Source organism: Platalea leucorodia, assembly GCF_965183815.1.
Source record: "Platalea leucorodia genome assembly, chromosome: 3".
Taxonomy (NCBI): domain Eukaryota; kingdom Metazoa; phylum Chordata; class Aves; order Pelecaniformes; family Threskiornithidae; genus Platalea; species Platalea leucorodia.
Window position 1 is genome coordinate 14,613,578 of NC_138825.1, and position 21,582 is coordinate 14,635,159.

The window sequence follows — 21,582 nt, forward strand, 5'->3', positions numbered from 1 at the left end:
TTGTCAGTGCTTCTACAATGCAAATAATCCCACCTCCAGAAACAAACACAAATGGAACCCTCGCATTCTTGGTCAGAAGTTCCTATGTTAGAAAAACAGCTCAGGGTAACTTCAACAGGACTGCAGAGCCCCAGCCCTCCCCTCTGCCATTCCTCACTTACTTCTTTCTTCTAAATTTGTCTTCTGAAAAGGTTTACAACAATGACTTTCAGGTTTCTGGAGCACGCCAGACTTAATGTCACGCATCAAGAAAAACGTCCACACAACTTCCTTCCCCGTATGGCAGACAGGTACAAATAAAGTAATCACGTGCAGTGGAGGACACCTTAACATACAAAAAGGTGCTCTCTTCCCAAACAAAGGTAGGCTTTGAGGCAGGGAAGAAGATTAAGGAGGCACGACAGGAAGATGGGACACTATATGGTCCTAGCCACACAACTTTCAGAATATGCAACATCCATTTAAGAAGCTTAGTCAACATAACATGGAGCTTCCAAATACTGCCTTTAGGAGATCACAAGATCCCTTGACAACTTTACCACCTGACAATCTGTAAGCCGCTGTCAAACAGACTAGTAACTCCACAAATTCTCAATAAAATTTTATCATGACTTCGTGGTATGTAACAGTATTAAGAATTGACTGTTCATGCACAAGAAAAAGCCTGCCAGTACTGCACAGAATAGAACTAACGCACAACTTAGGTTAACCTTCAAATTAACCTCAAACATTCAAAACTGAAGTGCAGACACTCCTAGTTTGGAATACGAAGTCCCTACATGTACACACGCTCTATCTGTATGCACACCCGCACAAGCTTGTGCATAATGCAGCTCACAGACCAGCCTGAAAAAAGCATTCAGGCTGCCAAGACAAGCACCCTTCAAGATATGGGATGCCAGAACAGCATGGCTTGTTGATTTTAATCTTCAGACTTTGATCCCTTCCTGCACATGTATACATGATAATGCAAGCAGTACACAATCACACACTCCCAGCCTCGTTCAGTGTAGCGTGCGGATGGCTAATGGGCTAGTCGACTGCTAGTCGACTGCATGCTTTCCTCTTCGTTCTCACACTTTCAGCGCATTTCCACTTAATCTTATTCTGAAAATACATTTGCTCTTGGAAACTTCCTTCATGCTCCACACTAAACTATGTCTGTGAAGTACTAATATGACCAGCTTTTCCACTACAGACCTTTGAAAAGTGAATATAAAGTGAACATCATTCAAAACACAGATTCTATGGATTTGAATCGCATCTGTCAGCATGCAATACTTTCACTCATCAGACAAAAGCTAACAAGATATTCATACTGAGAAAGATGCAATGAACCCCACCAGTGATAAAACATGGTTTCAGCAAGCATCCAGGGCTATTCAGGATACTGAATACAAGAGGCAGGGAGATGAAACTCCTCGGGACAGCATTAGTCAGATGAGCTTCTGCATGAGACATCTCCTTCTCTAGCATTTATTGCCAGGACTTTCTCTCTTCGCCAACACTGCCTCCTAAGTTCTGGCACACTCAACTTGTCTGATTTCAGTTTGCTCCAACTATGCAGAGGTTCAGCGTCAAGGTCACTAAGAGCACCACTAGGCGCTCCAAACCTGCCATTTCAACGTCCTGTCCCAGCTCAGCCCAGAGCAAAACAAGGAACGCTCAACAATGGCCAAGCAAGCCAGCGAGCACGTCTTAGCTCTTCTGTAGCACTGCAAACACGCAGCAAACCAGACACTGCTGGCTAGAAAAGAAACAGTAACTGGGATTTCCCAAGCTCTAGTGGATCCAGAATAGAAGTAAAAGAAATGCAGTATTTCAGAAGATAACTTGGTCAAATTTGAAAGATTTTTAAAAGGAAAACATGCACTTTCAAATACAAGAGCGAAATTCTGTCATATGCTCCTGCCTCAAAGATAGTAATATTTTGTTGAAAGGCTCTCATGTACCAAGATTTTCCATGTGAAAATACCACCTCTATCTTCCCACCCCCAATCCAAAAGCACTTGGCCTATATTGCTGAAAAGCTTTTGGCTGCAGTAGATAGCCATTATGGAAAATTTCAGCTGAAGGTGCTGAGGTCCAGTACACGTATGAGTAACTCAACTTGGCATCTTCCCATTATGAATAGGGTCTAGAAACCTTCACAACACGCAGAGCTACCATGTCCCACCTCTATTGTCCTCAAGCAGATAGAAGATAATGGGAATACCTGAAAGGAATGAGAAGCCTCTGCCATAAAGAGCATCATGACTTTTCAGAGTCTTTTTAAAGCTATTACATGGCATGATATACATAACATTACGACATTAGGTTCACAAAATCCAGTATTAAAAGGTCTGGTCCTTGAATATCAAGCAATTGCTATATCTAGCATAAAACATTTGTCAGGATATGTTAAAAAGAATTATAAATAGCAAATGTTATTAGATGCTAGCCATCAATTTTCTCAATACTGAGACTTTGTATGGAGTATGAGTTTACTGTACTTGTAACAAGTAAGCATAATACCTTACAAAAGGAATTACACAAAAGGATAATGAGACAGAACAATTTACACATACTACATTAAGTGCCCTAAACAACTCTGCAGCTCAACAGAGAAAAGCAAAGATAAAAGAGCTAAAATATTAATCATTTTTAGATTTCAAAACAAATCCAAAACACAAATCACCAGTGCGCTTTTTAAAGGCTGCACAGTTTATACTCTTAGGTACTTCAGTATGAAATTGTCCTTAAAGCTTAACATAGCACTACTACTACTCTTAAGCAAGGAAAAAACCAACAATTTTTTTCCTCCTTATTTCCCCATAACATTCAATTTTGAGTTCTCAGACAACTGGTGTTGGCATGTAAAATTAAGTCAGAACATTTCTGAGAACTCTATCTGTATTATGCAATATTTATACTTCCCAAAGTTTTGCAAATTTAAGAGACATTTTACTGAAACAGATTCAAACGATACTATATACACAGACCCTTTCTTCATACGTGTCATACTTCTGCTTAATTTTCCATTTATGTATTAAATTCAAAGCTTTTAAACGACAACTCATTTCCAAGGAAACATGACTACATGGTCACTGAAAGATTTTGCTACAAGGAACATTATTTATAGAGAGACACTGTGGTAAACAGAACAGATTTTAATATACAAGTGGATATTATTTGGTAAATTATGTTTTGCCTTATAGACCTGTCCTTTACAAGGAGATAGAGAGGTATTTTTCAGTGAGCAAAAGAAACAAACTGTACCTGAGATAGCTGCCAAAATAAGCAACGATGTTTGCATGTTTACAGTCTTTCATCATAATGATTTCCTGCTGCACAACAGCAAAATCTTCTCCTGAAAAGCAGAAGAATGAATAATCATACTCACATTTCAACTAGACTTTCAGTACATGTTTATAAAATAAACATTTTGAGTAACTAAAACTGATTATCTGCCAGTTTCACAGACATATAAAGCACCTGTAAATCAATACTTATTAGCAAGGGTTTAGCAATAAGTAACTATATTCTTAAGAAGTTTCATTCTGGACCAGGTGGACCTCACATCTGCTGATACCTTTTATGATATTGGCCATAGCTCTTTCTAAAGTCTTTATTTTCCCCAAGAACCCACTGTCTCCATCTGCATATGCCCTACCAATAGCCAAGGTTCTTAGAAACCCAAAAAAGTTTGCTATTTTTGGCCACATGTCCAACACCCATTAGTTCACCTTCCTGAGCAAAAAACATTCAATAGTACACTGGTGCTGCAACTTTTCAGTAAACTCAGTAAGCACATAAATTTATGGACTCTGCATAGCTTATGTCCAGATAAAACACTGACATAGATGTGGCATAAATCTGAGTCTTACTATTTCGTATCTCAGTTGTCCCTGTCTTTCTATAAAAGGTTCTTACCAGATGTGTACACTGACAAAATCCTGTATGAAACTGAAAACCCAACAAGTTTCCCAAAGGCATTTTTGTTTCGGGGGTGTTGTGCAGGGGTTTTGTAGGTAAGTTAAAGAGGGAAGGCGAGAAAGACATCAAGATGTAAGAGAATGTTGGTAACAGATATTCAACAGCCTTTTTTTTTTTTTTTTTTTTCTTTGGGGGGGGGGGGGAGAAATACATGTCAAATGCTCTTTTGCAGTTCAGTATCTTACACTGGGTCTCCTCTGAATTTTTTTAAGTTATAAGGGCAAATTATAGCTAGCCTGGTATGTTATTTCCAAAGAAGTTCTTCTGAAGTTTGTTTAGTTACTAGACACACACAGTTCACAAAAAACAACTCATTCTTACTAACTTAAGGACTTCACAGGTAAAAGAAGCCTGAAGGCCTAAAATAACCATTTAACTTCATGAATAATTTAAGAGATTCTATAAGCAAGTTGAAAAAACAGGAAAATTCAAAGTATGTCAAAACTCTCCTTTTAGTGTACTGCTGTAGCACACTTCAGCATAACTCAAAAGCTACTGTCTAAAGAGTTGAATATAGACACTAAGCTCATATTTATCAATTGTCGCAACCCAAAATCACTTCTCAAATATGGCTGTTAATAAATTTCAAATGTAACACAACAAATTCCAACAGAACTGGCCAAGCTATTACCTAAGAAAATATGTTTTAAGTTCCTCCCAACACATCAACATAGTGGTGATCTAACCATTTGGTACTTTTTAACCAGAAATCCGATAGTCACGTGTATTTTATTTAACTGAAAGCAAATTTCAAACCACAAGGTGCAAGTTTAATGTCACAACAGACTGTCTAGTATCTGTGGTGTACTGCTGATGGCTTGCTGTATCCTGGCTAGACCTTTAAACGCGAACGCTGAAGAACAAACAAGAAATTATTTTCACATACAGACGGGCATCTCCATGAAAGGACACAATTCCTCCAGGATTTGACCAGTGTTTTCATTGCATCCAAAATATTAAAGAAGCATAAGCTTTGGAGTAAGTGCCTAAACATTATTAGCCCTTAATCTTCACGCTCTCCCCCGATCTGCAAAACTTGCAAAGAAAGCCGTTGCCACAGTTCTGGAATGTGGACCCTGCCCATCTGAAGCTGTGAGTCAAGCCTCTACCGCAACTGGAAGCGACAACTACAGAGAGAAACTGAGCTAGCTGAGCAAACAGAGAGTAGATAGAGCGCATTTTCTGTGCACCACTCAGGTATCCAAAGGCTGCCAAAACTACTGGATTCGGCTGCAAGATGCCAGTTGTTACCACCATCAGCACAGCATGAAGGCAAGTTACTCCAGCTGCGGTGCATAACCAGGCTCTGTCCACAGCTCAGATAACACACACAACATGGTCCTCTGAGTCCTACTCAGCACTACCCATACAACACTTTTTAACCAAGTCACTTCATAGTTTTGAGAGTGGAAGTCGTCAGCTAAGTAGAAAGTTGCATTATCTTAAAAGGTTGACATGAACTGAGTCTGCTGAGTCCTATGGTTCTTTCCCCACTACACAAGTCTCCTTCCCTGTTTTACGTTTACAGTTCCATAGGGACAGCACGGCTGCTTGTCTTAGCTGGACTGGTAACCCACGTCACGCACAGCCAAGTACTCCAGCAATGAGAAGTGACATAAAAAGCCAAAGCAGCAGAACTAGACAAGATAATCCGAGACCAGGACTTTGAGTACAAATAAGCGTGATGAACATACACTTTTGGAACTACATACTAACATACTGACCTGTCTTGATTTTTTTTTTTTTTAAATGTGCATGCATTACATAAACACAAATTTTCTAATCACTTCCAGAATTGTAAGAGAAGAAATGGAAGAAAGTAGCAACTTCTTTCCCTTCCTGCCTGCATAGACCTTAAGAATCAAACCAGGCAGTAGTTAAAATATTAACCTGCTCACACGGCAACATTAAATCTTGAAATGGAACACCAACAGTTACAAGTTAAACAAAAATTCTGGACATTTTACTTCCCAGATTACTGTACTCTTGTTCAACAAGTCTAGCCATATTAACAGAACGACAGTTGCAGGCTGATAACTGATCTGCAGGCCATACATACTTTGTGAAATCACAACGCAAGCACAGTTCAAGCATAAATCTAGCATACAATGATGTCCTAATCAGAGTCTCCAAGAGAATTTCAGGAAATGTACTCAATTCCTGGATACTAATGCTCACCTATTATTACACCCCTCCTTCTTTTTATTTCTCCCTCAACGCTTTTTCCAGGTGAGTTCTTTTCTGCCTTGCTGTCTTCCTCATTTCTTCTGTTCTATACAGTTTTTTTTCTATCACATGGGTTGAAAACATATTACTTAGGACAGAAAAACACAACTCTGGTTGAAATTTTAATCATCTTTCCTTTAACTGTTCTCCAGTTACATTTTTTCCCCTCACATCTTGCTTGTCATGCACGTTATTTTTTAGAACAGTGTATTTTGTCCTACACTAAAAGGCAACCTTCTTTCAATAAGTGGACTTAATTGATTTTGTACAATTGTTTTTTAAGCATGAAAACGTTTCATTTTCGTGGCCTATTTCAGTTAAGAAACACTTACCTGGTTCTAGTTTTATTACTTTAATCGCTGCTAGCTCACCCGTGTTGACATTTCGAGCCTACAAAAAAAAAAAAAAAGAAGAATATTTAGAGAGCAAAACACAGCAACCAACTCTGCATTCTCAACTCGACATTCTCTGACAACACAGAGTCAAAGAGCAACTGAGATATACAAAGGTCTAAAACAGTGAAACCGCTTGTTGGTTTTTTTTTTTTTTTTTGAAGCAAAAATGTCAGGAGGAGCCAATAAATTAAAACATCTTGTATATTTACATTTCATGCAAGGTTAGAATTTTTTTCCCAAATACACCATGCCTTTTTTTTTTTTTTTTTGAAATCGGGGTTACCACATATATTTTCATTTGATAAGTATCATTATTGAGTTCTGTTATACCCAAAACACTTATTTAAAATAATCCACGTCTGTGTTTAATGACAGTGAACCAAACAGTAAGAATTCTGCAGCTAGCGTGCTCTTCTCCAGTCCACATTTGTAGGAAACACTCTTCCAACAAAACTTCTCATCCTGGATTTATTTTCTAACAACACAGCAAGCTATCTCAAAAAAAAAACCACCAGGCAGCTAATTTGTACCAAGATCTGAAGCTTTAAGTATGCTCAGGAAGCCTTGTGCTGCCACACAACAATCTTACATTACGCAAGTCCTCGACTGTGCTGTACTTCCATATTAAAATCCATAAACAAACCAACCACCGAGATACTGACTGCGAAGCAGTTATACGCGGATCTCACAGCAGACAAGCAGGGCCCAGGGAGCATCAAGGGCTGCACCCTGCAGCGTATGTGACTGCCTCCAAGACTCCCACGAGAGCGATGCAACGCGTCCTGCTCGTTTCACTACATGCCCCTTGGTCCTTACTCTCCGCCGGCGACAGCATCCTCCCCTTGCTGCAAGGGTGCAAAGAAAACAAGCCAGCAACAAAGGAGTTTGAAAGCATTCCCCTCGTATACACAGCAGCTCTGTAGCCAACTTCAGCAGCAATTACTCAGCAGCTTAACTCCATTTTGTATGGGGCTCTGTCATGCTAAAGCCTACATTCTACTGAGCAACGAAGGAAGCTAAATTTTTAAAAAGCCATTAAGAAGCAACATAAATTACGATAATAATGATTTATCTTCTAGAACTGTTGCATTTGACTACTAACTGAAAACCAGGGAGCCATTTGCCCCATACTTGCAGGACACTTCTGTGCCCCTGCAAAGCTGCTCCCCAGCGCTGGAGCAGCAGCTCCTGAAGGATGCTCAGCTACAGCCTCTCCTCTCCCCAGGGGAGGCCCGGTACCCGGAGCTGTACTGTGCTGGACCAGCGCTGCACTGAATGCAGTGCCCGCTCTACCCCCTACACAGGGCACAAAAGGTGAGACCAGTGCTGATTTTGCTTTTTTCCTCATCCACCTTCAAGTCAAAAAAAGGCCAGAATTACAGAATTTAATGATGCAGATAGGTGCCCACCTTTACAGTGGCTAATGGTCTCATTTAAGCCACTTCAGGAGCTCAAGGGCTCACACCTTTTATTGACTGGCCATGAGACTCACCAAATACTGCAAGGTATCAATTCTTAACATGGCAGCTTGAGAGCTGGTTGTGGAACCACAAGTGGAGGGAAAAAAAACATTAAGACTATAAAAAATAGCCAGCAATAAAAGTCTGGAAATAAATGCAGTGTGTATTCCTGCATCTAGAGATCTACCCCGGCATGGCTACCTAGAGATCTACCCTAGCACGGCTGATCTCAAACCTCTCACTGCTCCTTGGTGTGGCAATGCTCTTCTGCAATGCTGGGAGTACTGGCATTTGCAAATAATTTCCAAGCTGATGCTTGTGGATAGATCTGAGACCAGTGGGAATCCTATAGAAGTCAGAGAGTAGTCCAAACTTGATAGATTGTGGAAAAAAACAGTTAAAAAAATAAGTTTTCTCTGGCAGTCTTCCCTGTAAGTCATTATTTGCTCACCCCACTGATGGCAGCAGGGTCTCATCACTGTATGGTGGAACAAAGACACTAAAAACATTAACAGCAAAAATAGGCGTTCCTTTTATCTGTACCAGAGAATGAAGGCAACACATGAGAAAGTGGCACCACTGAAGCATGAGCTAGGATTTTTATTCCGTATTTCTTTTCCCAACGAGAAACAAACACAGAAGCAAGATGTTCATGAATCAAAGGTCAGCATTTTTTAACCTCCAAGATTAACAAGAAAAATTACTGAAGCTTTAACGAAGACCTAACATCATCAGGGAGTCTTAGTAAAACTTAAAGACCTGTTTTGGGGCAACTTGTACTAGGCAAGATAATCAATGAGACACAACTGTGGTAGATACAAGTGATGAGATCCTGAAGTTCTGCATCCTGCATGCAGCTAGGACATGCAAGCCAAGATGGAAAAATTTCACAGGCTTTGGAGACATTGGTAGTCTAGCAAAAAAGTGTTTGGTCATTTTTTTTTAATTTTATGTATTTTTAACAATACTGTGTCCAGCTGTCAGGAATTTGTTTCTCTGAGTATGGCTCCATAGATCACTATGCTCTGCAGAGTGCTATGGCAACTAAAGCAAGATAGAAGGTGGGTAGGAGCTAGTGACAAATTCAGAACAAGTCTGATTAAAACACATGAGGATACTGGTCACAAAGTCTTATGCGATGGTGATGCCAAAAAACTATCAATAGTATCTGTAGATTTGTCTGTCTACATCTGGAGCAGGATATGCAAAATCCCAGCCAAAGGAATAGAGTCCGAGCAGCAGGCAGCGTTGTGAAACCTGCGCTCTCCACACCTCGTGGCTGATTTCGCCCGCTCCCATCGCAAAGGGATCTCTTCTTCGATGTCGTGTTCTCAAAAGAACTGTTCAAAATCATGGGCAGGAAAGAACAAGCGTTGTGTCTTTTCACCTTCAGCTTAAGCATTACTTCCTTTCTTCAACACCAGCAGCAGTGGGACTCTTTGGCCAGCTGGCTGTTCTCTGGACCAATATCAGCCGGGGCTCATGAAAGCCAAAAAGGAGGAAAAAAATCTGATTTAATGCAGGTCACCAATGCCTTCAGGAACAGCAGGCTACCAACTCCTTAAGGGCATGAATTGTTACTTAAGAAAACATGACTTGAAGTAGACAATCTGAATCACTTTGCATCCTATTCCATTTGGGTTATCAGCATTGAAGGTGTTGTCACAAGTAAGAATATGAATTGCCTTTGTTAATCTGAGTATATATAAAAGAGATTATTCTGATTGTAGTGACACAAGAGTTCCTTGCAAAGGATAAGGATGAGGATTCGGTACCCCTCACAGGTTTTACTAGATCTCACCAAATACCTTTGAACTCATCAGTTGTGAAAAAATTCCTTGCCTAAGCTCACATGAATGAGAGACGGAAAAAGACCGAAGTACCGCATCCTTTTCAACACGGGTTGGAGCTGCCTCTGACTCTTTCTTTGAGGGTGCTTGTGTACATACCATACAATAGCTCCGTATGTTGAGGACACTGCCTTATGCTTTCATTTAGCATAATCACACTAAAGTTGCCAATTACTTATGGGTTTTGAGATTAGAGCATCAATAAGGAGTAGCTGGCTGAAGAAAAATTTCAAACAAGTATTTTTGATTTGGCAAATGCTACCAAAAATTTCAGAGAGGTTCATGTAAGAAAACACATGTTCATTTTTTGTTGCGCTGTAAGTGCTCTAACTCCCAGCCTTTCTGATGATGAGATAACAGCAATAGCCAAGAGCTTTTCCTCCCATCCCTGTTTCCATGAGCAGGAGCCTGCAATTAATTCCTTCACATGCAGATTTCACTATGTCAATGGGAATGCATTACACAGGTTTTCCAGAAGCAAAAACTGGCCTACAATGCCTGCATCTACATGCAGTCACTTTACTAAATGTGTACAGCATTTATACAATGTCTGCTCTGGAAAACCATATGGAGATCCTCATTCTACCAGAGGCTAAAAGAGCAATACTCTTCCAGAGACCTAGATCGCCATACCTGGCGAGGAGTTTAAAAAAATCCACCGACCACTAAGTTAAGCTGCAGAAGCACTACCTAATTAAATGGGAAATAATTGCTACTGTCTCTGTGACAACAGTAGGATATCAGGTCAAAATGCTATATAAGAAACTGCCACCCACTAGAAATAAAAGCCAGAAAAATCCAGGTTTTGTTGTTATTGCATTATACAAAAACTCATTAACCAAAATGCTTCACAAGTGGAAAGACCTTATTACTCTGAAAACGAGAAGGAAAGAGCAATGTAGTGGGGTAGTACTCAGATGGGCTCTATTTGGGAAACATCAGCCAAGCAAAAGATGCGCATGGTGTGCGTCTGAAAAGGAAGGGAAAGAAGGACGAGGAAGGCCAGTATTTAGCACTGCCCTTAATATATGCCACAACAGTAGATTCATGAGGAGAGGTCTGTGCAGCTGAACCAGTACAGACATAAAATCCAAGATCCAAGGAGGTAAATCTCTCGCCAAGTTTATATTTGTCCTTCAAATGGAAGCTGGTAATATAAAGCATATAATGCTGCAACAAAAACTAGGCCAAAAAGCAAAGCCTAAGACAGTAACAACAGGGCACTTCTGGTTTTGACTACTTCCTATGTGAATTGTTGAACAAAATGCAGATAAGCGATTTCTAAACAAGTTGCTCCTTCACGGGATAACTGGTCCCAGGGCACAGACAGGATTCCTGACCTGGATTAGCTCCGCTCTTCAGGAAAACGCACCCAAACGGCTTCCCAGCCCCCTTGCTTCCAGCCCTACAGTCCTCCCCTTCAGCCTCTCTCAAACCCACACGACTGCCCCAGGAGCGGATTCAACTCTCCAAGCCAGCAGAAACCCACCCGCCTCCCTTTTTTTGATTAGTGTTCTGCCATGTTAACTAACCGCACTGGCCCAGGCATCACGCTGTGCGCCAGAGCTGACACGAGGCAAGCGGCAAGACAGCCAGGAGCAGGGCAGGGAATCGCCCCTCTCGGGCGACAGTGAGCTGTAACGTCAGTTCAGCCCATCCTACGAAGTTACAGCTGTAATTAACAGGAATTGAACTACTAAGAATTACAGTAAAAATAATTAGGTTCCACATTCTGGTAGGAGGCTTGACACCAAAATGTGACAGCTACAATTTTAGAAAGCAATGCTTTGATAAAGGTGATGTTAAACAAAAAGATCTGAAACTAAGGCAAACAAAAATCCCTACACAAGGCATGGATTGTTGGTTAAGGAAACCACAGTCACAGAAACTAAGCCCTGTAGTACTTACTCAGCGCATTAAAAAACAGGATGGCAAAACATCCACCCTTCTCTGCCTGCCTGACAAGCTTCAAAAGACAATTAAAGCTGAAATACAGAGCCTTCAAAACATAGACATTTATTTCTAGCAAAGTCAAAAGGAGCTTCAACAGCTGTAAGGTCAATCAAGGAGAAAGGAAGACTAAAATGCCTATCAAAAAGCACACAACTAAAAGGCACGGTTTTAATATTTCAGAAGCATCAAAGCTGTAGAAGAATTGATGCCTTACTGGATCACCCCAGGAAAGAAAAGCAAGGGCACACACGCGGAGAGAAGAGCTTTGTGCGTAGGGTTCTGCAAAATGGGAGTGCATCAAAATTCAGATTCATCTGTTCTGGACACATTCTCTTCCAGCAACACACAGGAGTGCTACCAGAAACCAGAGACTCCGAAACACAGCTGACAGCAGAAAGGAGAAACAGTCACCAGGTGTTCCCTAGAGATACCCACAGAATCTGAGAGTTTCAACATGAAGCAGCTGAGCTGGTAGATACCTGACTTCCCTCACCAAAACCAACGCCCATGCCAAAGGGCTGGGGAGCAGAACATCAGGCTTTTTCTTTTTTAAAATGAGACATCAAGAAAAGCGCACCCTACCAAGTTCTGTGTCTTCATTTATTAACTAGCTGAAGCCATAAATGACGAAAAGAACCAAAATAAGGCAGACATGGTATAACTGATACCTTTGCAGGAACAATAATCTCACTTATTATCACAACTATTTGAATTTCAGTAAAGGGGAAAGTAAAAGAAGGGCTTTTCTTTTAGTGAGATGCTGAAAACCTTTGGAGGGGTCCACCCACACTAGATGAATGACCTGTGAGGAGGCAAATGAAGTTCAACCTTTATTAAGCCAAAGCAATGTCTTCTTTTTCCCCCAAGATATGCTGTGATATAAATTAATCATATGAACAAAAGAAATGGACCTACAATCACCTCAGAATATACTTCAAAGCTATGTGCAGTTACTAGCAAAGAAAAAGGTATCAGGATGGGGGCAAACAGGAACATTATAGCATTATTATTATTGTCTCTGTCAGAATATCGCGTGCAGCACTTGTAAGCCAAACCCTAAAAGACTGGCATAAATTACAGAGGGCCTGGGAACAGGGACAATTAGAATGGCAATTTCATACCAAGAGACAGAGAAGTCTTTCTAAATGAGAGATGGAGTAAACACAGAGCAAACTAAATTAAGCAACCACCTCATTTAACTCTAGGAATATTTCCTGAAACTGAGCAGAACAGGACAGTGTCTCTTTTTCACAACCAAAAACCTGTAACTCCTCTTTTACACTTTGCTGACCACCCTACACAATTAAATTCTTTGCAACAGTAAAACACAGAAACACAGAAGACAAATTACTTGTACAACAGGATAACTAATTTTCACCCTTCCTAGCAGATGTCATTTTTGAGAAGAATATTTGACAGAAACAGAAGGTGAAATTCAAGAATTTTCCTGACATGTAACTGCAATCAGAAAAGCAATCTTCCTATCAGTCTTTAAACTAGACTTTAGATGAAGCTAAATTACTTGACAAGTAAGTTTACTGAGACATAGAAAACAAAACCATGCAAATGAAAATGTGATATGCAACACTCAAGAAAATTCAACTCCAAAAAAACCCACTATTAGCACATCATCTGTCTGTGTTTTGTTACAGATTCATCAACCATCCAACAAAGTAATAACTCGATTTCACCATTAACTTTAGCAGTCTTGAGAGGAGACCTCTCTGGACAAGGGAACAGATTTACTTAAACTTCTAATGAGAACTTTGTAATATTAACATTTGAGCTATCTATCATGGCAACATAGCTTCAATGAAAAAAAATTCTAAAAACCCAAACATCATCTCTCTTTCAGACCCTCACGGAAAACAGTGTTATGTCCCTGGGATACATTAAGAACTAAGCAACCCAGATGAAGCCTCATCTCCGACAACCAACTTGCACCAGTACTAATTAGAAGAGACCCATGATTGTTGACTGTGCATATTTGATAGAGAGCTAATGGCATGAACAAGTCACCCATTACCTTTCTTGTGATGAATTCATTATCATCTTCTGCAAGGCCTCTTCGAAAGCTGAACTTCAGTGGGAGGGCAGATAATTACAAAATATTAGTTTGAGACAAAAAACTGTACTTGCAGTGCATTAGCGCCTTTCCAGGTACCAGCTAAACAGCAGGACTCATAGCAGCAGGATAGTATCAATCTGACCCATATCCTCATTCCCTTCGAGTCTCATTAGTTCAGTCTGCACCATGGGCTTTTACTTCAAATTCAGAAATCTTTGGAGTAGAGACTCTGCCTCTTTTTTTTTTTTTTTTAATATATAATTTATTTTTTTAAACAAGTCAAACATTTAACCCATGCCCTGTTGTAGCTCAGTTCAACTAAAACAGAGCAAGGAAGTAGATGCCAGTCTGTTCTGCTTTCAGCTCCTCAACACTTTGCCAGGAAAGCAGGTTACAGAAAGGTCAGCATTTAGCAAGAATGTCAACATAACAAGATTGTCATCTTATTAAGGCAATAATCCCTACCTACTAACAGCAGAAAAACCTCCCTACATGGCTCTCCCTGCTAAGGGGGAAAAACCACAATTTACAAAGAATAGTTTAAAGCTGTCCAAGTACATGCAGTGCTTGGATCCACTCTGCTGATGCTCATCAGTGGCAGGACTTCATCTTCACACGGCTAATCTCAACTTCACACAATTATTTCATCAACCACAAAGTTCACCTACAGACAACAGGATGAAGCAAATGAAAGAGGCTTTATGAAACCCCTCACAAATTTAAGATAAAGCCCTAGTAAGCTCACGTGTGGATGACACATAGGACTGTATTACTTCCTCTTCATCGCATTAGAAGTAACCAGCTTTCATTACTACTTTTGGGCTACTTTCATACTCCACTTTGAAGGCGCCTTGGGCAAGACCGTGCCTCAAAATGAAACAGGCAATAATCCATCCAAGAGAAAAGCACATCTCATTTTCCCTACACTGTCCACAACCTAATCAAAAGGCACTTACCTCTCTCTCATCTGGAATAAATATATAATTTTAATAGCAGCCGAGTGTATCCTGGTCCTGATATATCACCTTCTATCTCAGCTGTCACAGACAGACTGCAAACATCAACAAATCCACTCTGAGGGAGGAGAGAATTTCTGTGCCTCAAACAAAAAGTCACAAGCAGTGCTAAACACTGGCCACTCACAGGGCACTGAACTGAAGGTTACTGCAATGTAAATACAATAATCATCAAGAAAACCTTGACAAATCCAATGAAAATTAACAGGTTTCAGATGCATAGTGGTATTGCAAATGTAAATATTCACTCTACGGTTGGAAGTAACATCCTTAAAATTAACTGGTAAACATGGTGTGACTTGGCTAATTCACACCCATCGAAATCATGTACAGAGCACTGAAAAAAATTTGATTGATAAGGTATCACATAGTCAATATGCCAGTTAAAAACTGCAACAGAAATAGAGCTGAGCAGATCAAGATAATAGTTTGCAGAAAAACAAAAAAAACCCAGAGAATAAGGCAAGTAGACTTGGATAATTAAAAGATCAGCATTGCACACAAACACTCAAAGAAAGCTCGCAAGGTGGGGAAAACAACACAAAAAACCTTTTCAATTGAACAATTAATAAAGCAGGGAGTTAACACACTAAGAGCCCAGTAACAAGAGGATTTATGTCCCGAAACTTCCATAACATTTAAGGGAGCTGAGATTAAACCAAAATCGCCCCAACCCAAAACAAGACTTCATTCTGGGCACATTCACTTAGAGTCAAATGCAGCATCAGCACCAGTTTTGTGCACCTCAGATTGTGGAATGGCTCTAAGTGTTTCCCTACAGCCCTGCCTACCAACACGAGTTTTCTTAAACACGCACGCCCACCCTGTGATGACAAACGCAGACCAGCAGAAACTTGGAAAGCGCACGGTTAAAGCGATGCTTCCAAGAGGCTGCACACGACGAACCTCGGCCCCCCGCCGCTCCGCCACCCGAGGGGAGCGGGCAGCCACCGGTGTCCTCCCACCCGAGGGGCAGGCTGCCCCAGCCCGGCGGGCCAGAGCTCAGCTGGATACACGACGAACAACATCGGTTGCAGGACAGAGAAAAATGTCAAAGCACGCCACAAAGCCCAAAAAGCCAAAGTTATGTTTGGCTGCTGTTGCTTTACCTTTGCTTTCCCTACGTTTCCGAAGTGAGGACGGGATCGTGAAAGACTCCGATCTTAAGGACACCCTTCCTGACGCCCCAGTTTGCCCTCCGACTGGTCAGCCTCCCGTTTTACAGCGACACAAGCACAAAACACTGGTATTTCCACCCAAGACAGCGACGGGAGCAGCAGCCGAATAAACAGCCCTGCTCGCCTGCAGGCACGCGATTTAAAGTGACATTCGGGCTGGAAACGAGCGAGCAAGCGCGCCCTTCCCGCACCCCCCCGGCTCCCTCCGGAGGGGAGCCGACCCCCCGGCTCCGCCCGTGAAACAGACGCCCGAGCCGGCCCCCAGCAGCGGCAAGAGCCGGCCCCGGGGCGGCTCCGCGGCCGCAGGAAGGCGGGAGAGCGCGGCGGTCCCGCACCGCCAGCCCCGCGCCCGCAGCAGGGCCCGGGCCTCCCCAAGCGCCGAGGCGGCCCCCGGGAGTCGCCCCCTCGCACGGGCTGGCCACGCCGCAGGGGAGCCGGAGGCGGCCAGGCCAGGCCGGTGCCCACCCGTCCCCACCAGGAGCGCGGCCGGTGCGGCGGGGCAGACCCCGCTGGGGGGGGGGACGGGGGCGGGTGACCCCTCAAGGCGGGGGGCGGGGGGCGGGGGGGCGGGGTGTTGCTTGGCAACAGAAGCCCCCCTCAGATTTTGGGGGGGGGGGGTATGACCCGGTTGCTTGGCAACGGAAGCCACCACCGTGGGAGAGGGGGAGAGATGACCCCCCCCGCCCCGGACCGCGGTGCTGCGCCTACCTTGTAGACGTCGCCGTAGGTGCCGCTGCCGATGCGCTGGATGAGCTCGAAGTCTTCCTGGGGGTTGCGCCGGGACAGGTCGCACACCCGCCCGCCGCCGCCGCCGCTCATGGTGCCGGGAGAGGCCCCGCTCGGCCGCGGCCCCCTGGGCCGGGGGAGGGGAGGGTGAGGAGAGGGGGAGGGAACCCGACACCGGAGCGCTCACCGCCTCCCCCCGGCCCGCTCCGGCAACATGGCGCCGGGCCCCCGCACCGCGCAGGCGCAAGGGGCGCCGCCCCGCCCCGCTCCCCCGCCGCGGCCCTTGCGCCTGCGCGGGCCGGCACCGGGCGGGGCGGCCTCTCCTGCGCATGCGCCAGCCGCGCTGCACCGCCCGGGTCCGTGCCCGGTCCCCCCGGTTCCCCCGCCCGGCCCCGGGGCCGTGCCCCAGCTTGTGCGAGACCGGCCCGCGGCGGCACCGGCAGCGCTTGCGAGGGCGCCCGGCGGCCGCCCCTTCCTCCCGCCCGCCGGCGCCGCCGCCTGCGGGCTGCGCCCCGCCGGTCTTGGCCGCGCACGCCGGGCTGTGGCGGAGCTGCTGCCACCTGGGCATCGACTCCCGCCTCGACAGCCTCGTCCGCAGGGGTGGGCGGCGCTGCCGGCTCGGGGACCCCCCGGGTTCAGCCCCTGTGCGTCCAGCCGGGGACCCGAAAAGCCAGCCCCGTGCACGTTCACCGGCATCCCCCCCCCCGCCCCAAAGACAGCACCCCAGCGTGCAGCCGGCACCCCCAGAGCCAGCCCCTTGGCACGGGAACCGCCATCCATCCCCGGAGCCCCCGTATGCAGCCGAGGACTCGCAAATTCACGCGCCCCTGTGCCTGCAGCTGGGGGCCCCTCCAGCACCCGGGGCCAAGGACCCCCCATGCTGGCCCGGTGCACCGGGGACCGCCTCCCCTCTCCCCGGCGCCCCGACCCTGGTCTCCAGCTTAGGACAGGGCACTGTCCTGGCGCTCCCTGCCCCAGTGCACAAAACTGGGACCCCGCTGGGATCCCAGCATTGCCCAGGGGCCCGCTGCCTCCAGTGCCAGCTCCCGCGGGAGCTCCTGGGGCCCTCACCGGCTCCTGTGGGATATCCCTCTTTCCCCAGCGGGGCGTGGGAACCACGCGTTATGGATGTCCCCACATGTGCACCGAGCTGTGCACCTGCCAGTCGCCTGCACCGCTGGCGGAGCCGCTGTGCACGCCCATCCCATGCACCCTGGCTGGGCAACATTAGTCTTCCCCTCGTCCGCAGGACTGCTTCTCCTTATTTTCTGGCTTTTTGGAGTGTTGTGCGTGCGCCTGCGGGATAAAGTGTGGCCCCCTCTCCTCTTACACCAGCACTGCCAGTTCCGCTTCTGCTCCCATCTTGGCACGTGGGTTTCCAGCGTGGAGGAGGTATGTGGCTGCTTGCCTCCATCCCTGGCTGTGCCCCCACCCTCTGTGCGGGGAGCAAGTGCCAGGCAGCTGTGGGAACCCTTCTCTCCAGATGTGCAACTCCTGGAGTGTGACTCTGCGGTGTGTGGTCCTAGGGCACCTCTTGGGCTCTGTGCCCGTGAACCAGGCATGGCTTTTCCCACCACGCTCCTGCTGCCAGTGACTCATGGGTGAAATAAAGAGAGTGGGACAAGGGGGGACTTTGGGCACAAAGAGCCACCGTCTGTTTTCCGCCCCTGTGTGCCTTGACAAGGATGTTGGCATGGGGGACCCTCCTCTCCACTGAGAAGGTGCGTGGGGACAGGGAGCTGGGCATGGCCCCATTTCAATGCGTGATTATCAGAGCAAAGAAGGAGCTGAGGGGGTTGAGCTCTGGCAGGTGCAGCAATGATGGCTGTGAAATCGCATAGTGTCTGTCTGTGTATTTGTCCCTCCAGCCACCCTGGGCTGTGCATCCCTGTCCTTGGCTTCATTTTTATGACTTTTGCTCTCACAAGTAAAATGGTCTCAAACCTTCCAGAATCGGATTCAGGCTGCTGTGATTTTTCCTGGCCTATGACCGAGGTTTTTGGGGCGCACTGTGCTGCTTTTTGCTGCGGAAGAGCCAGGACAGGCGGCAGGCGTATATTAGCTGGACGGGGCTGCCACAGATGCTCCGAGAGCCGATCCAAGGGAACTGGGCCCTGTGACAAGTTCGGGAGTAGCAGCAGCTCTGAATGAGTTACGGAAGGAAATGCCAGGGAGTTTGAGCTCTGTCCGGAAAGGCTAACGGACATCCTGCTGGGGAGCACCGATAACCTCGTCACCCGCCTGCTCTTGCCTCTCAGTCTTCATTTTTGTCTCACTAGAGGGGAAATGGGTTATAGTTGTTCCCATGTTATGTCCTTGCCAAGTTCTTCTTGGGTAGAAATGGTTATGAATGAAGCAAGCAGGGTTATTTTTCCCCTTAAATCCTGCTTTCTACCCATGGCAGCTGCCTGTGCTTCCTCTGTTCTTGCAAAAACACCCACGGGTTTCTGCAGGAGTATCTGTGTCCCTTCTCCTTGGTAAGACAGACAGATGGAGCTGAGAGATGTGCCCTCCACTGTCTTCAGGAACAGGTCAGATCAAATAGGTATCAGGCATCATTTGGTTCCCCAAGCCTTGGGGCGACTTCTCCCGCTTTCTCTTCTTCCTCCTATTCCTTAGACATGGCTCTGGTAGGACAGCCGAGTTGTATGCTGCAGGGAGGCAGGCTGGGCTCCTGCACCACTCAGAAAGGTCAAACGAATTCAGTAAAACTGCATTTGGGTGTTAAGCATTTTTGTGACAGTTCAGCCACTGCTCTTGCTTTAAGAGTTCTTCTGGTGATGGTAGGGGATTCACTGTGACATTTGACTGCTGTGCCTCCAGGGATCACAAGCCCCAGCTGTAGTCAGTGGCACCTCACAGCCACAGAAAATACCTTGCTGAGGCTGGATGCCTTGTTATTTCCAGCTGCGCTCACAATCCATCCATCCTGCTGCTGCTGCTTAGATCCGAAATGCCACTTCATGCTCTACAGCCCTAAATCCTGGCCACTGCTTGAAGCAGGAGTGCTGGCTCCTCAGCCGGCATGCATTGGCAGGCTCCAGCTGGCTCCAGCCAGGTGACGCCAGTGCAATTTGCCGTGGCTGGAGACCTCTTCCCACCCCTCCAGCATCTTTCCATGCCAGATGAAAGGGCAAGGCGCTGCATCTGCTGGTGCTGCGGAGGGAAGGTGTGGCCTGGGGCCAGCCTGTCCCTGTTGTTTATGGGACTGGAGCCTCTACGAGAGGGAGGGTGTCCTTACAGGGGCCGCAGAGCACCTGCTTGAGCCCGGTGGGATCAGATATGGAGGCAGGAAAGTGTTTTCTGGAATGCCGAAGGCTGCCTTGGTCAGGTGAAGAGCTGTGGTTTGTGTCAGTTCCAGGGCAGGTTGGTTGTGGTCTTAAGCTGTGCCCCAAAGAAAGCGTATGAAGGAAAGTTTAAATTTAGAGGGCCCAGTTGGCTCCAGATGTGGGAGGCCCACATACACAAGTCCCATACTGGTATACTCCTGTTGCAGTCACTTCTGATGTCCACGGAGGAGAGCTAAGCCTCAAACTTTTAGGGATGACTCTAAGAGTATAAAAAAGCAGCAGTGCAGCCTGGACATTTTTCCCCTCTCCTCAAACATGAGGCTTTTACATTGTGCTTCACAGAAAAAAGAAAATAAATCTTTCCAGCATGACATTGACAGTCTGAAGACTTGGCTTCTTCCCTACTCTCTTCCTCTTTAACGCCTCCCCAGAGCAGCTGTCTGTCCCCCCGTCCTCTCCTGACCGCAGCCAGCATCTCTTGGGTACCACTTCCTTGTGGCATCCCACATCGACTTCCGTCTGTTCTGGGGTGCCTTTTGCTGGTTGCTTCCCATTCAGCTGAGCGAGCCCAGCTCCACTCTCCCAAGCACCCCGCACCCTGGCTCAAGGAGGGGCACCCCCACAGGATGAGACCCTTTGCACTGCATGCCTAGTTTATCTGTAAGCGGCTGCATGGCCCAAGACTGCCTTTTAAAGCAGCCACCTCCATGGTGTCATGCCGAGGAGCAAGGTACCAGTGACAGCTCATGCTGGCATTTGCTCGGTGAAGAATGCAGAAGGCAAAAATGCCTTTTTTTAGGGAAATGATGTCCCAGGGCAGCGATGGCTGCAGGGGCGAGGTAGGGCATGTCTTTGTGGCGTTTGCCAGACAGTGGCCCTTTGGGGATACCAATCGGTGGTGCAGCATATGGGAACTGGAATCCAGCCAGACACCCGCACTGCTTTTTCCTTTTTTTTTTCCCCCTTCCCTCTTGCGAAAAATAAAGCCTGCGTGAGGTCTAGCCTGTCTCCCCCCTCCTTCCCTCTCCCCTGCAAGTTCCGTGGCTCAGCCAGCGCTGCCACCGGCCAGCACAGGCTGCTTGGGAGAAGTTAGCAATAGCCAGTTCCCAGCAGGCAGGGTTCCTGCCTGCGATTTTGCATTAGTCAGAGCATTGTTTCTCCTGCTGCAGCACAGGCCTTTTCTGGGAAGGTTTTGTCTTTGCCAGGAGAGGCACGAGTTTAGTGTGAGAGGAAAAAAACTGATTGCCTTTGCTCGGCAGCCCAGTAGTAAGCATTTCCTCATGTTTCTACATCTCCGTGTGGAAAGACTCATCTGTGTCTTTCAGAGAGAAGCAGTATCCTTTTGGAAAGGGCAAGGGGGAGGGAAGAAGTCAGGTTCCCGTGTAATAGGTAATGTTTTACGAGTGCTGCTGGCCATTGGTGGTCTCCTGATGATCCAGGACATG

The 21,582-nt window shown here is 45.9% G+C and overlaps 1 protein-coding gene across 7 annotated transcripts in view; it reads right to left on the reverse strand.

Annotated features, from left to right (window-relative positions):
• The window catches only part of MAP4K3 (mitogen-activated protein kinase kinase kinase kinase 3), an 87,280-nt gene extending 70,211 nt beyond the window's left edge, over positions 1 to 17,069 (reverse strand). For 6 of the 7 annotated variants that reach the window (XR_014227749.1, XM_082307629.1, XM_082307628.1 and 3 more), the window contains exons 1-3: positions 16,830 to 17,069; positions 6,534 to 6,591; positions 3,259 to 3,349 (exon numbers count right to left, since the gene is read on the reverse strand). Coding sequence is in view for 6 of the 7 variants with exons in the window: in XM_082307629.1 (XP_082163755.1) it covers positions 3,259 to 3,349; positions 6,534 to 6,591; positions 16,830 to 16,940 (260 nt within the window). In the remaining variant the exon portion in view is untranslated. Of the gene's footprint in view, positions 1 to 3,258; positions 3,350 to 6,533; positions 6,592 to 16,052; positions 16,138 to 16,829 lie in introns of those variants that run through there. The other variant, XM_082307630.1, reaches the window with a different exon arrangement.
• Positions 17,070 to 21,582: the final 4,513 nt, after the last annotated feature.